We start from the raw sequence: 15,640 nt of genomic DNA, 5'->3' as shown, positions 1-15,640 counted from the left end.
CACTCCTTACCTCTGTCTGCGTCAGTCTTTGCTGAATGAATGATACAAGCTCATCAAATTCTTGCTCTTCCTTTCGAGATCTCTCTCTTACTTCAATCTCCTGTTGAAAAAAATACCACAAATGAGGACAAACCAGGGTTTTCATCCTTTTACCTATTCCTTTTGGCAAAAACCTTATGAAACAGAACCAGTTATTCATGGCATAGCTAACTTCGCTTGCTTGATCTAGGAAAATTCAGCTCTGGTCTTCCTGGAACACTAAAGGTCATCCAAAGACGACAGACGTGGCCCAGTCAAAGCTATCAAAGGTTTTCAGATTACTTAATTTCTTGCCCTGCTCCACTGAAATGACTTTAAATATATATGCATTTCATTTGAGGACCTATGATTCTTGTCTTTTGGAGGCAGAACATTGAGGAGTTCTTAGCAGGACTGGGTTGGGGAAGGACCAGAGATTGCAATTGCTTAATAGGCCAAAGAAAACTGGGTCAAAATTTCAGCTCATGTTATTCACCTTTTGTGGGGCTATGATTTGAAAAAACAATGTTTAAAAGACTCAGGAGGCAGGGGAAGCCTTAAGACCCCCCTGCTTCCTTTTTGACTTTTGCAAAGGATGAAAGGTAACTTCCACGACAGAGGGTGGATTTCTAGACCAGAAGAGTGATTGTTATAGACTCAGAAGAAACTATGCCCACACAGGCATGACATTCCAGTGAGCCAGAGACAGCGGTGCAAAAGGGAGAATAAAAATGTTTTACAAATAGTAATCATGCTTTTGAGACGCTGGTCACACTTTTAATGGCCAGTGTGAAACACAGTATGTTTCAAAAAGCAATTTGAAAAAAAATGCAGATATTGATAAAGTTACCAGTCTATGAGTTTCTTCTTCCTGGCTTTGTTTCAGCAACTCAAAGGCTTGGAGAAGACCTCGGAAATCTGTAATCCCATACATACGGGCATATTTCTCATATTCTTTAGGATCTACATTTTTTAGTAGTTCCATAATATCAATAGCTTTTTCTTCCTCATCTTCCTTCTTTTTTGTCGGAGTCCTATAAAAACACCCAAATTATTTGTTAAGCAACTAGGGATCAATGTTTCCTTTTTAAAAAAATAACCTGTGTGGAATGGTTTAATGTTATCAGTTGCAGACAAGATTCTAGGAATCCTCATTCTTACGAACAAGAGGAATCAAAAGCATTCCTGCACTGCAGATTCTGCACATGTATGCAGAAGTGAGTGCTGTAGGGTTGGATCCAGCTGTAGGGAAAGGTTCCTTCTGTTTATGGAAAATACTGAGATCTGGCTTTGTCTATCCACAGGGAGGAAGGCAGTGAAGAACCAACTGGCAATGTTTCACTCTTCCCTGTGCAGCCCCTTGCATGATCTTGTGTCATGTGGCCTTGAAAGATACCCGCTTAGCTTCACAGGAGGCTGTGGGGGAAGGAAGAATCACTAGGATGTCCTCATCATCCCTTCCACTAAGTGAATGGATCTTCCTCTCAAATAAGGGTGTACGGGATTGCAGCTTTAGTTCCTGAAATGCCATCCGTAACTTTAAAAGCAAGTACTGAGCTGCAATCCTATGTCCATTTAGCATTCAACTGAGTTGAGCAGGTATGGGTTTCTATTTGATGATATGCTGGATTTATGGCACTTAAGATCACATATTTTGAAGCACCCCATCAAATCTTACATATATGATGCTGAGTTATTCTAAATCAATACACGTTGTCCTCAATATTAGAGACACGGTGATTTTACAATCCCATGAAAATTGACATAATAATCTTTTGGCATCTCATACTAAGAAAGATGCAGAGCACAGATGTGTCCTTTCCCTGTCCGAATAATGTCTGGATGCCATGGTCAATTATGGACAGGAAGAAGAAACATCACAACCCTAAGTATCCTTATTTAGAAAGATGTCAGACTAGGTTCAAAGGAAAATACTATGACTTGCTCTTGGCATTGCAGCCTGAGATATAAAGTTGTGGTTTGGTTACGAACTTTTCCAGTAAGCTGCAGATTAAACCCTAGCAAGATTTCAACACTTACTTCTTTAGTTTTGCTCTGAGATCACCTTCAACTACTTCTTGTTTCCTTTCCTCAACCTGTAAGTTTGCACTGCTTTCAATTTCGCCATGTTTGTTGAAAGCCACACATCTGTACTGCCCAGAATCAGTTTTTGTTGCATCCTTGATTTCCAGCTTGGCTTCATCTCCTTTTTGCTGAATGATAATGCGGCCACCTTGGTTCAGTTGCCTCCATTTTCCTTTCATCCATTTCACATTTGGGATGGGATCACCACCAACTTTAGCAATAAATGTTGCAACACTCTCTGGTTGAGGAAAAAAAAACAGTGAAAAAGATATCGGTCACAGATTGAAGGCAACGTACGTAGCCAAATACAACGCATATGAAATCCAATGTTGGTTTTTTTGGTTTTTTTTTTTTTTTTTTAAGCAGGACTTACTTTCAATGACTGTGATACTTTGAGGCTCAGAGACAAAATAAAGCTTTCCATCTGTTGGTGCTTTCTTAGCCGCTGGGGCAGCTGCTGGTTTTTCTGCAAATCAAATCAAAGAAATGAAATTGTGGGGCAGTAAATTGTCATGCTTAAATTAAATAACAAGTAGCTCTCTTAATTCCAGAATGCTCAAAGAATCCATTTGTAAGTGTGTAACTAACATTCACAATGCACATATATAAATAAATGAATTATTATTGATCCAAACTGCAGCAAATATCCAGTTTAGATGCTGGATTCATTTTATATACCACGGTAAGTGATGCATTGCTCTTAATATTAGGTAACATACATCTGCCAATGAGAACTAGCTCTGACTCAAGACAAACGGCGTTTAAGGCAGTGCAGCAAATGCGTCTTGCTAGTATGGCTCACAATATCATGGCATGGAACATATAGATACATAAGCCGCCTAGAGTGGTCGTATTGACCAGATAGGTGGGGTATAAACAAACAAACAAACAAACAAACAAACAAATAAATAAATAAATGAGTCAGAGCACTTTTTGTAGCAACCTGCCCAACAAAAATAAACTTCTATAATATTAACATGTGTATGAAGTCTACTAGCTATCTTAATAGGGACATGCTAAATAGACCCATTTCCAGTGGCCATTCCATATTTAGTTTCACGGTACCTTTGATTGTCACTTTGGATTTGCAGGAGTCTGTTCCAGCCACATTTGAAGCTTTGCACACATATTCTCCAGAATCCATTTTACTCACTGCCTGGACTTCTAAAAGAGCCGTTCCATTAGCAAAGCTCAAACTGCATTTATCAGAGGATCTCACTTCTCTCCCAGCTTTTAGCCACTGGATTCTAATGGGCTGTGATCCCTGAACATGGCAACTGAGCTGTAAGATCTTGCCTTCGTCTATCGTCACCGGCTTGAGAGGCTGATCAAAGACTGGTGGCTTTTTGGGTTCTAAACGTATCATTCCCCCAAAAAATGAAAGAAAGCAAGAAAAGTAAAGAAATTAGGCAAGTATTTGTCTTTAGCCAAAGATACAAATGAGGTGAGAAAATGTCATGATGATGGCATGCCATTTCTCTCAATGCATTGTTTATACGGAAAAAGTAAAAAAGAGACCTCTGTAGTCCACTTTATCAGAAGCAAGATATAAAATGTACTCTTTTTTAAAACAAGAGATTAAGCTGTTATTTTTAGTACAAAGAGAGGGAAAGAAAAAGAAATAGCTTTGAAAAATATCAGTCATTCAGGACTGCACTGTAAGATCTTATGCCAGACAAACTTAAAAGCAGTATCATTAAGATGTGAGTCATTCAAACATCTTTTAACTTTTTTTTACACGGATGGCAGTTCCATATTAAGAAAAATCATGCAATCTACACAAAGATAGTCACAGCCAACAAGCATCCATCAACGTTCATAGGCAAGTACCGAGGGGTTGCAAAACACTTCCTAACATTTAAAATAGTACTTGATAAATTTAGTTGTAATTTCTTTTTTCAAAAAAAATTTTTGGTTCATGGCTGTAATTATTATGTAGTAGGCTAAGGATAATGAAAAGAAATTCAAGTGTGGCACACAAACAACAATGGATGTTTAATAACAAATGAAGAAAGTACCGTTCCCCACTGCCCAAAGTTTACAACTGCAAGAAAAACACTTGGAAGCTATTTTTTTGGGGGGGGGGGTACATGGTTCTTCAAACTTGAGTAAAATTGCACTCTGAAAGATGTCAGATGATGGCGTAATTTAGTAACAGAAATCTGAAATCATGCATTGCTTACACTGAATTATCTCTTATCCTATGAGTACTATGACTTCCACCAGTTCAATGACTACAAAGCATTAGATGGGGAACAGGGAGGTCATTAAAATTAGTAAGTATTTTGACTGAATTAGCCATATTGGAAGATAAGGACAGCTGATGAACTGCTAAAGAAAAGCGAACATTATGAAACAACTGTGCAACGAACTAACCTTTAATAACAACAGATGAAGTGCACAATACACTCCCAGCTTCATTGGACACTTTGCAGGTATACAAGCCTGCATCAGCCTGTCCTGCATGTTTAATGTGCAGAAGAGTTACGTTGTTTTGGAATGACAGTTCACAATTCTGGCTTGCATAAATCTCCCGGTTGTTCTTGAACCAGGATACAGTCATAGGCTGGGAACCAGAAACACGGCCCTCGAGTTTAAAGGTGTTCCCCTCTGTTTCTTCTACAGTTTCAGACAACTTCTTGGTAAAAGTGGGTGGAATCTGCCGTTCTGTCAGGACAGAAGATAATAATCCCAAGGTTGGAAGAGAAACTTTAAATGGACACTCCAAGGATTTGGTGTTTTTTCCCATCTTCAAAAAATACCTTCAAATCCCTCTCTGTCTAACCGTTGGCTTCTCCAAGCAAACTACATTGCTTACAACTTTATGTACTGTGGGGGGAAATGCCAGGGCACCTTATTCTATGCTTTGAATATGTGGCATTCTCTTTTATAATGCTTATTTTAAACATTGACTCTTATAATTTGAAACAAACCATTGAAGAGCTTTATATTAAAAAAATGAGAAGTTACAGTTGTAGCAAAATTTCACAGAAAGATGGATTCAGGAATATTTATATATGTTTGTCACTCTCTGACCAATGTTCTTCTATTTTCCTGTATTTCCTGTATCTGTTCTCATATATCCTTAGATTTCTGCACACATATTTTCCCAAAATGGATACATCCCTTTTTCTAATGCAACACATATAAGTTATCTCTTGCTTCCAAACTGCTCCCAGGAATAGCGGAAGGCACACAGCTAAGATGGATCTCTGATTTCTGCCACTCTCAGCATCGTAGTAAAAGCAAAGCGTGCTGCTTATATACCGCCCCATAGTGCTTCAAGCACTCTCTGGGCGGTTTACAAATTAATTATGCAGGCTACACACTGCCCCCCCCCCAGCAAGCTGGGTACTCATTGCATATGATTATCAGAGATTCCTGACCCTCGTGGGTGCCTGCCTTCTTAGGAGATACAAGAAGAGTGGATGGAAAATGAGAACACTTGCCGTTCTTCAGACAGAAGTCAAAATATGGTTCTTTCGCCATCATGGAATCTAACCATTGAACGCCTAGTACCTTTAATGTTAAGTTGAGCTGTGCAAGATTCCTTTCCAACTTCATTGCTAGCGTGACATGAATATTTTCCAGAGTCTCCTTTTCCAACTTTCAAGATTGTTAAGTGAGCTATATTTTCCACATAACTGATCTGGTAGTTTCCTCCAGTTCGTAATTCTCGATTATCCTTTGACCATGTCACCTTAATAGGCCGTGTTCCAGAAATATGGCATTCAAAATCAGCACTGTCACCAGCGACAGCATCGACAGAGGCAATGGGGATATCAAAGAATGGAGGAGCTTTCCCTTCTAAAATGTGGAAGAAGCAGAAAATAATGTATCAGTTTTTGCATTGAGAGCTATATGGTTCAATAAGCAATATGTCAAACACGTAGGATAAAGCTTAAGTCTACACACATTCATTAAGTGCTTTTAGGAGAGGAACATATCTAGAGACATGTCATAAAAATATAAGCTGACAAGACAAAAGAAGAAATAGATAAGAGTATGTGACAAACCTGTAAGGATGAGTCTGGCCCTAGAGGAAGCTGTTCCAATAGCATTGGAAGCTGTGCAAGTGTATTGACCAGCAAGACTCATGTCAGTTTGAGAAATCTGTAAAGTTGCTACATTATTTAAGTACGATGTTTGCACATTATACCCATCTCTTATTTGTGCACCATCTTTAAACCACGTTACTTCAATAGGTTCAGAACCAGTAATGCCACAATCAAATGTAACCGGTAAGCCAACAGTTTCATGAATATCTCTCAATTGTCGTGAAAATGAAGGAGGAAGTTTACGTTCTGCAAAGAAACAGATATTATACATTGAAGGGTTATTGACCGAATGATTCAGGTGTTGTTATATACTATGTGTACCTCATAAGATTATTAAATAAGATTCAAAACAGAAACATGTAGGTTTGTCACACTGAATATTACCAATTTGGCTGACGTACAAAATCCTTTTAAAATTGAGTTAGATTCTACCATCTTTTTTCACTTATAGCTAAACTGTAGCCATTATCTTCTGCAATCTTCCGTCAGACAAATAGTGAATGATATAGTAGAGAGGATTTAAAGTTTAATTAATATTATATCATTCATTATTTGCAACAGCAGAAACAGTGATAAAGAGTGAGAAGCTGTAGTCAGTTACATGGAGAGCAATAAATAATATCTTCTAGGATTCACCTTGAACAGATAGCAGCGCTGAAGAAGCAGCTTCCCCAACCCTGTTTTCTGCTTTGCAGATATACTCCCCACTATCGTGACTGTCCACTTGGTTGAATACTAGTGTGGCCACGTGGTTCTTAAAGTGCATTTTAGTGGTATCAGTTGCTCTTAGTTTGGTGTCTCCTTTGTACCACGATACAATGATTTCTGGCGTTCCAGCAATCTGGCATTGCAATGATGCAGAATCTCCAATAGTCACCTGAACAGGTTCCAAATTTTTGACAAAGTAAGGTGGTTCTGAAGAATAAATATATATACTTGATTAGAACATGAATACGCTCTTTATACAAACTTCAAAAAAAAAAAAAAAACCCCAGTACTTACAAGTTAAAAAACAAAAACATCTTTAGTAAACTACGAACCTAAGATTGAGACAGTAGCTTGGGAATTATCTTGTCCTGAATCATTTTCTATGTGACAAGAATAGAGGCCACCATCATCCAATTTGCTGCTTGAAATTTCTAGTATGGCAGATGTTTCTGTAGTGGTAATATGGAATTTCTCTGACTGTGCAATCTTTACACCATTTTTCTTCCAGGAGACAGCAATCGGAGGGGTACCCGTAAAGGTGCATTCCAGGATAATTTGCTTTCCCCTGTCAATGCTGAGGTCATTCAATTTCTTCACAAATTTGGCTGGCTCTATCAGAGAGAAGAGCAGCAAGAAAAAAAAACCTGAGATGCTTGTTCTAAGATTTGGAGGGACATTCCACTTTAAGTGTAGAAAAAAAAACCCAAAGCCCCCATGGAATAACAAACCTTTGACAAAGAGGTGAGCCGTGCAAGAGATTTTGCCAGCTTCGTTAGTAACAATGCAGGTGTAGTCTCCACTCTGGACTGGATGGACATCAAACAACTCCAGTTCGGCAACAAATTCTTCGAGAGAGATGTTACATCTGTGTCCTGGGACTAGTTCTTCACTACCCCTAAACCATTTCACTTCAAGTGGGCGGGTTCCTTTCAGGAGACTGGTGAATGTTATATTTGCCCCTGATAAAACTTGCAAAGATTCCGGTTTCTTCACAAAAGAGGGGGGTTCTAGATGTACATAAAAATATGTTTGTTAAAGAAGTATATTGTCCGCAAGGAAAACAGTCTGATTTACAAAAGAAAGGAAGAGAGTATGATGAACTTGGGTTTCTGTTGCGTTTATATTTATATTGTGTCAAGTTGTCGTGTTTACCTCTTACTATGAAATATGCATCACATTCATCAGATCCAGCTACATTTGTCGCTATGCAAGTATAGTTTCCAATATCGGACTCCTCAAGAGTGTTCACGGTTAAAGAACAAGTGTTTTCTGTGAGGGTTGCCTGGTATTTGTCTCCACTTGTGATCTCATAACCATCACGGAACCAAGAAACAGAGATAGGAGGTGAGCCAATGACCTTGCACTCAAGAACAGCAGATGAACCCAAGAGGCCATGCGTTTCTTTCAGCTTTTTCGTGAAGGAAGGGGGTATAATGCGGTCTGTCAAGAACAATGTAAAGATTAAAATGGTATTAAATTAACAGGTTAAATTCAGTGTTCAGTGCTTTTGTATCATTTTTTTCAATGTTCAGTGTTCAATGTCTTTCTTTCTTTCTTTCTTTCTTTCTTTCTTTCTTTCTTTCTTTCTTTCTTTCTTTCTTTCTTTCTTTCTTTCTTTCTTTCTTTCTTTCTTTCTTTCTTTCTTTCTTTCTTTGTGATGGGTATTGAAGTGTTCCTCCCAATCACATTCTGTATTCTACTGCAGCATTGCAACTCACAGGAAAGCATACGTACAAAGATTCATAAGAACTTAAGAACCTAAGAAGAGCCCTGCTGGATCAGGCCAAGGGTACACCTTGTCCAGCTTCCTGTATCTCACAGTGGCCCCACCAGATGCCTCTGGGAGCACACAAGACAACTAGATACCTGTCTCCCAATACCCCTCCCCTGCATTTGGTATTTTGATCATCTATAACACCGATCCACTGTGAGATATATCTCGATTAATATATTTTCTAAACTGTCTGCAATGATACGGTACGTGGGTTTCTGATATCACACCCAAGCAAGATGTTCCCATGGTACAGCCATTCAAGATGGGTCCAAACATGCAAGCAAAGAAAGGGAAGGCAGAATTGAATGTACGGCCTCAACTTGACCAACTAACCTGAAACATGAACTGATGCTGCACAACTGCTTTGGCCTACATTGTTTTTCACTTCAAATGTATACTCTCCACTATCCTCTAGTCCTGTATTGAGAATCTTAAGTCCAGCCACTTTGTTGAAGAAAGTGATTTTGTATTTGTGGTCTGAAGAAAGCTCGTGTCCATCCTTGAACCACCGAGCAGAGAGTTCTGGCGTCCCAGCTACGGTACATTCTAAGGTACAGGAATCTCCAGCTGTAACTGTCATTGGTCCTGGCTTCTCTACAATAGATGCTGGTTCTGGAATGATATGCAAACCACAACCACATTTGTGAAGAAGACAACAGAATATATGAAAATATTAGTCTTTGGTATTTTTCCCCCGATACCAACCTAGAACAGACAAAGTTGCGAAACATTCTTGACTTCCAGCATCGTTCTTAATCTGGCAGGTGTATTTCCCAGTGTTGGTTGGCTCCGTATTTACAACTTGAAGGACAGCGACTTTATCTGAATACGACATCCAGACATTGTCACTTTCTCGGATAATTTCGCCTTTATCTTTCAGCCAAACCACAGAAATAGGCTCAGAGCCTTCTACTGTAGCTTGCAGCTCAGCTGGCTCTCCAACTACGGCAGTGACATCATGGAGTTTCTTCACAAACTTAGGTGGTACTGATTGGAAGAATGAAAATATATAAGTGACGGATAAGAGAGGAAAGATGAAGATAAAGAATTGGTGTGTGGTTGTATGCAGATGATATGTTAGTATTTTACAAACCTTTCAGTGTCACAGAGCCAAGGCAAGTATCACTTCCCACGTCATTGACTGCCTTACAGTGATATTCACCGATGTCAGCAGCGTCAACATTGAGAATGTGAAGACTAGCCAAGTAATTTTCAGCCAAAATTTTGTACTTCTTGCTACTTCTGATCTCCCTTTTGTCCTTGTACCACGAAACTTGGAAGGGGGCAGTGCCTCGGAGCTCACATTCCAAGTGAACATCAGAACCTCGCAGAATTTCTACTGGCCGGGGTTTCTTGTGGAAAACTGGTGGAGCTATAAAAGAAGAAGTTTGAATTTCCGATAAATGTGAAGGATCAGCCTTAGAAAGACAGGTGGCAGGGAGGAGAGCCGTCAAGAATGTAACTGTAATAACATCGGTCTGAACCACTGTAATAACATCATGCCAGTCTGAACATACCCTTATCTTATCTGATTTCAGAGATCAAGCAGGGTTGGACCTGGCTTGTTCTTATATGACCATCAGGTACTACTATGGATCTCCAGATAGTTCTAGGAAGAACTATAAGGTAGTTGTCTATGTTCCTAAACTGGAATGAGATTGGATATCACAGATATTTACCCAGGCAGAACAACTGGCCTGCTTCTAAACTTCAAACGAAACCAGAATTGTCATGTTCCCATGAAACATGACAATGAACTCAAGAAATCTTTTCGACCAAGAAGATTGGAGAAAACGAGGAAGGAGCAGGTTCTGACCTTTCACTTTCAAGGACGTACTGCTGCTGGCACTACCGGCAGCATTCTGGGCTTCACAAGTGTAGTCTCCGCTGTCTTCCACACTCAGGTTGTGCATTTCAATCACCGCCACAGAATCCACAAACGACATGCTGTATTTGCTACTGGGATGAATCTGAGTTTCGCCCTTGTACCACGCAATGTTAATTTCTGGAGAGCCTCCTATCTTGCATTCGTATCTTGCTGAGTCATGTTCTTTCACCACTCTGGAGGGTTCTAATTTCTTAATAAACCTTGGTGGCTCTATTGGGGGGGGGGGGAGAGAAGACACATGTATTCATAATGACATCTACTTGTGTTAAGTTTCCACAGTCTCGGGCTTCTGAGTCACCCGTATCAGCTGTCAAAGCATAGTGACAAGAGATTACTGCCGTTTTAGAGACCACAGGATCCCTCACAAATCATCCTGTGGAGCACTCAATAATAATTTAGACTACGTCTGCCACAGTAGTACTTGGAAGAGGCACTGTGCGCATAATATTCCACAGCCATCTGTGGCACTACTGGAGTCTATTTCAAAGCCATATAAGAGGAAAGGAAAGCATGTAGGGAAACAGAGAGGCAATATGCTATTCGTTGCGATCAACAGTCTTACAAGAAGTGCTTGATTCACTGACCACATGAAGACGTAACTGAACCAGAACCTTTAAAATAAAATGTCATCTCCCCTGATCTACTTGCTCAGGCCTCTGGTACCCTATACCTTGACCTCCCCTGCCCATTTTCCTAAAACTTGCAGGAAAAGAAGGAGAAGCTATTAATGGAAGTGGTTGCTTCTGTACACCATTCCAGCAGCATTTATCCTTCTACTCGCTTCTTGCCCCTAATTCTTTTTCCTGGGATAAAAAAAGCAGCTGTCGTGTCCCGTTCCCCCCCCCCCCCCCCAGCGCAGCACTGAAGACTTTCTTTCTCTACCCCAGGCACCTAGCTATAGGCCCTAGCATATAAAAGGGAATATTGTTCATTGGCTGAATGCAGCAGAAGCAGCTGAACATGTCTTCCTTTCGACCTCTTTAGAAGGGGGATTAGATCCATATAATTGAAAGGACGATTTTAGTCTGAAGTAACATTTCACATACACCTCCCCTCTATTTCTCTGCAGCACGTATGAAAATTATAGATGTTTATCATTCTAAGCCCATTACAAGGGTGATTATAATTTCCTTTTATGAGAGCCCCCAAATGTCAAATTCTTTTTTTTTTTAAATTCAGGATCATAGATTTTTACAGTTCAATCACCCTTCTGTGAAAAAAAAAAATCAACCACCAAAGCTTTCGAGTCAAAAGAGGGTACTCCAAGAGCGTCACATATCAAAAGAACAGCCCATACCAAACTGGTTTGTGATTTAATATACACGGCTAATTTTAGAAATCATTATAAGCAGTAAATATAAAACCCAGCAAGGTATTGCATTTCTTATGAAAATAACTCAATGTCAAAAACTCAAGAAGGGTTCCGCCAGCTGCCATGCAGCATCAGAGATGCCATCCACTTGTGTCCACTTTCCCTTCGCTTCTTTTACAAAACAGACGAGGGAGAAGGAAATAAAGAGCGCTTTTCATAAAAATTACCTTTGAAGCTCAGCTGAGCTGCACAAGAATCCTTCCCGGCGCTGTTGCTTGCATAGCAAGTATAAAGTCCGGCATCACCTTTGCCGACTTTAAGAAAAGTCAGCGTGGCTGTGTTTTCTACCAGCGTGATCTTGTAATTGCCACCTGGCCGGATTTCTCTGTTATCTTTTGTCCAGATGATTTTCATCGGCATTGACCCTGTGACATGGCATTTGAAAGCAGCGCTTTCCCCAAGAGCCACATCAAGAGGTGAAGGCTTCACATCAAAGAAGGGAGGCTTTAGATGCTCTACAAAAAAGGAAGATGGGAGCGGAGGGAGAAGGAAAAAGAAAGCAAGATAACGCATGCTGTCTTCCAAACGGCACTCGTCCTCATGCTACGATACCCCTGTGATTTGTTCACCTTCTTTAGAACTGGATCTATGTGGGATAAGTTTTAGACTGAGTTTACAGATCTGAAGGCTGTAGATGACAAACCTGTGAGGTGCAGTTTGGCACTGGAAGAAGCTGTCCCAAGCGCGTTGTGGGCTGAGCAGGTGTATTGGCCACAGTGAGCCATGTCGGTTTGCAGGATCTGAAGAGTCGCAACATTGTTTAGGAAGGCTGTCTGAATGTTATCGTCATCATGCAACAGGACCTTATCTTTATACCAAGACACTTCAATCGGTTCGGAACCAACGATACGGCAATCAAAAGCGACTGGAGAGCCCACGGTCTCCTGTACATCTTTCAGCTTTCTCGTAAATGTCGGAGGAAGCTTATGTTCTGGAGGGAAAAATTGCAGCATGTAACCATTCGTCCCACAGGCTTGACAAGGAGATTTTGAGCATAGCACTCTTGTAATATGAATATGCAAAGCCCCAAGAGGAAAGAAGCCTTGTTTCCCTGCTCCCAGCACATCAGCACATGCATATGTGTATGCCGGGATCAGGCATTCAAGCAAATAGGAGTTCTGTGCATGCTTCCAAAACCCTGTCCTACCTTTCTTCTCTGACCGATGCATGGGATTCATACCTAGAATACGAGCAACTTGCGTGGCTTGAAGAGCTGAGTAGGGAGGGGAGGAGCTCACAGACCTCCCTCCCACTGAATCATGCTGTGGGTGTCTGGGTGTGTGCCAGGGCAGGGGTTGTGGCCCAACCCCATTACTCTTCCTGGGTGTGCATATTGGGTGTGCTCTTGGAATATCACAGCCCACGATCTGAACATACAGAAGTTAGCCGAAATCGAAAAAGGAACCATCACCTTTGGCCGTCAGCACCGCTGTGGACGTGGCAAAGCCAACGCTGTTTTCTACTTTGCAGATGTATTCCCCGATGTCAGTATTGTCCACCTGGCTGAACGTCAGAGAAGCCATGTTGTTCTTGAAGTGCATTTTATAAGCCTGAGTAGACCTTAGTTTGGTGTCTCCTTTGTACCATGACACTTTTATCTCTGGAGTTCCAGCCACTTGGCAGTGTAAAGACGCAGGCTCTCCCACCGTCACCTCCACACGCTCCAAGTGCTTTACAAAATATGGCGGTTCTGAAGGAGAAATAACCAATTCCTCAGTTTTCATAACCAAGACGCAGCCAATCTGACCACAGTGCATGATTATCAACAAAGTGACTGAACCAAGAGAAGAGAGGAACAAACCTAATATGGACACCATAGCGTGGCACGTGTCCTCCCCAGCATCGTTCGCAACTTCACACGTGTATTCTCCTTCATCTCCTCTGTTACTACTAAGAATTTCCAGGATGCCTGATTTTTCTGTTGTTGTTATGTTACATTTGGGAGACTGTGTAAGGTTCATGCCATTTTTCTTCCATGTAACGGCAAGCGGAGGAGTTCCACTGAATGTACTTTCTAGAATAATGGATTTCCCTTGCTCGACGCTGAAGTCGCTGAGTTTCTTCACAAACACGGCTGGTTCTAAGGTAAAGTCAGAGGACGGGAAGGGTCAAGCTCAATGAGGTACTGCTATGTGTGTGCATACACGTGGATGCACACGTATACTTACATACAAGTATGCCAGAATAACTAAGCAGGGTAGTATTTGGACCAACCTTTTACAAAAAGATGTGTGGTGCAAGAAGCACTGCCGGCATTGTTCGCAGCAAGGCACGTATAATCCCCAGTCTGGAGAGGACCTACGTCAAACAATTCCAGCTCTGCCGTTGTATCTGCCAACTTGATGTTGCATGTCTTCCCCGGCACGAGCTCTCGGCTTCCTTTAAACCAGCTCACTTTAAAGGGAGGAGTTCCCCTCATAATGCTCCTGAAGGTTACGCTCATTCCAGGCAACACTTCCAATGGGTCAGGCGTCTTTGCAAAAGAGGGAGGCTCTAGATTTGCACACACACACACAAAGTTTACGACATTAGTGGATGTTCAAGGTAGTGGAAATTTGTAGTTAAAAACACATTTGCAAGCTCGCATGAGAGACAGCTAGAAGGAATGCTTTTCGAGGATGGCTTGTGCAACCGTTTACTGACCTTGCACTGTCAAAAAGGCACTGCATTCGTCTGAACCGGCCGCGTTTGTGGCCGCACAGGTGTAGGGCCCAGTATCGGATGAATCAAGAGCATTCACTTTCAAAGCACAGACATCATCTGAGAAAGCAGTCTCATATTTATCCCCACTGAAAATCTCATTTCCTCCATAAAACCAAGTCACTGACATTGGTGGTGAACCGGCGAGTTTGCATTCGAAAACGACGGAAGAGCCGAGCACCCCAAAGGTTTCTTTCAGTCTTCTTACAAAAGAAGGAGGGACTATCTGGTCTGTGTAGGAGAAGACGACAAGAAAGCCATGTTTTACGTGAAGACCGATACACGCAAAGAGAAGAGAAAGGTGATTGAGGGGTACGGTCCCTAGCTAACCTGAGACGTTGACTGACAAAGTGCAGCTGCTTTTCCCCACTTCGTTTTGCACCTCGAAAGAGTACAAGCCCCTGTCGTCCATGTTGGCCGAGAGCACCCTCAGGGTGGCTACTTTGTTGAAAAAGGTGATCTGATGCTTGCGGCTGCTGGCGAGTTCTCTGCCGTCCTTAAACCACTTGGCAACAAGCTCAGGCGTCCCACCCACAGTACACTCCAGAGTAAAGGCATTGCCAGCTGTAACTGTCATGGGCTCCGGCTTCTCCAAAATCACAGCAGGTTCTGAAGGAGGGAAAGAATCCAGAAGATTTGAGTTGCAAAAGCAAGACTAAGAAGAAGATGATTGCAGCGCGGCCACAACTAAAAGCAGCAAGGCCTTGATTCTTTGGAAGGGGGTGGCGATGGATGCCAATACCAACCTAGGACTTGCAAATATCCTGCACATTCTCTCATTCCGGCATCGTTTTTGATTTGGCAGATATATTTCCCGCTGTTAGTGGCCTCAGCGCTGGCAATCTGAAGAGTGGCGATGTTATCCGAAAAGGAAATTTGGACGTTTTCGCTCTCCCGTATTATTTCGCCCTTGTCCTTCAGCCACAGGACAGATATGGGCTGGGAGCCTTCCACGACAGCCCGCAGAGCGGTGGGTTCCCCAGAGTATGTGGAAGTGTCACTCAACTTCTTGACAAACCGAGGCGGCTCTGGTAGAG

The 15,640-nt window shown here is 41.6% G+C and overlaps 1 protein-coding gene across 1 annotated transcript in view; it reads right to left on the bottom strand.

Annotated features, from left to right (window-relative positions):
• LOC110084610 (titin) overlaps positions 1 to 15,640 on the bottom strand; it is a 299,695-nt gene that overhangs the window by 179,880 nt on the left and 104,175 nt on the right. The window contains exons 78-101 of the mRNA XM_078386905.1: positions 15,350 to 15,631; positions 14,934 to 15,212; positions 14,547 to 14,834; positions 14,118 to 14,396; positions 13,705 to 13,983; positions 13,315 to 13,593; positions 12,547 to 12,834; positions 12,071 to 12,358; positions 10,460 to 10,741; positions 9,737 to 10,015; positions 9,349 to 9,630; positions 8,977 to 9,255; positions 8,022 to 8,309; positions 7,598 to 7,876; positions 7,202 to 7,480; positions 6,798 to 7,076; positions 6,120 to 6,407; positions 5,623 to 5,910; positions 4,480 to 4,770; positions 3,169 to 3,456; positions 2,477 to 2,569; positions 2,059 to 2,341; positions 869 to 1,052; positions 11 to 100 (exon numbers count right to left, since the gene is read on the bottom strand). Of these exons, the coding sequence (XP_078243031.1) occupies positions 11 to 100; positions 869 to 1,052; positions 2,059 to 2,341; positions 2,477 to 2,569; positions 3,169 to 3,456; positions 4,480 to 4,770; positions 5,623 to 5,910; positions 6,120 to 6,407; positions 6,798 to 7,076; positions 7,202 to 7,480; positions 7,598 to 7,876; positions 8,022 to 8,309; positions 8,977 to 9,255; positions 9,349 to 9,630; positions 9,737 to 10,015; positions 10,460 to 10,741; positions 12,071 to 12,358; positions 12,547 to 12,834; positions 13,315 to 13,593; positions 13,705 to 13,983; positions 14,118 to 14,396; positions 14,547 to 14,834; positions 14,934 to 15,212; positions 15,350 to 15,631 (6,314 nt within the window). The remainder of the gene's footprint in view (positions 1 to 10; positions 101 to 868; positions 1,053 to 2,058; positions 2,342 to 2,476; positions 2,570 to 3,168; positions 3,457 to 4,479; positions 4,771 to 5,622; positions 5,911 to 6,119; positions 6,408 to 6,797; positions 7,077 to 7,201; positions 7,481 to 7,597; positions 7,877 to 8,021; positions 8,310 to 8,976; positions 9,256 to 9,348; positions 9,631 to 9,736; positions 10,016 to 10,459; positions 10,742 to 12,070; positions 12,359 to 12,546; positions 12,835 to 13,314; positions 13,594 to 13,704; positions 13,984 to 14,117; positions 14,397 to 14,546; positions 14,835 to 14,933; positions 15,213 to 15,349; positions 15,632 to 15,640) is intronic.

Source organism: Pogona vitticeps, chromosome 1 (assembly GCF_051106095.1).
Source record: "Pogona vitticeps strain Pit_001003342236 chromosome 1, PviZW2.1, whole genome shotgun sequence".
Taxonomy (NCBI): Eukaryota; Metazoa; Chordata; class Lepidosauria; order Squamata; family Agamidae; genus Pogona; species Pogona vitticeps.
Note: the sequence above shows the minus strand (reverse complement) of the source record. Positions and strands in the feature narration are given on the sequence as shown.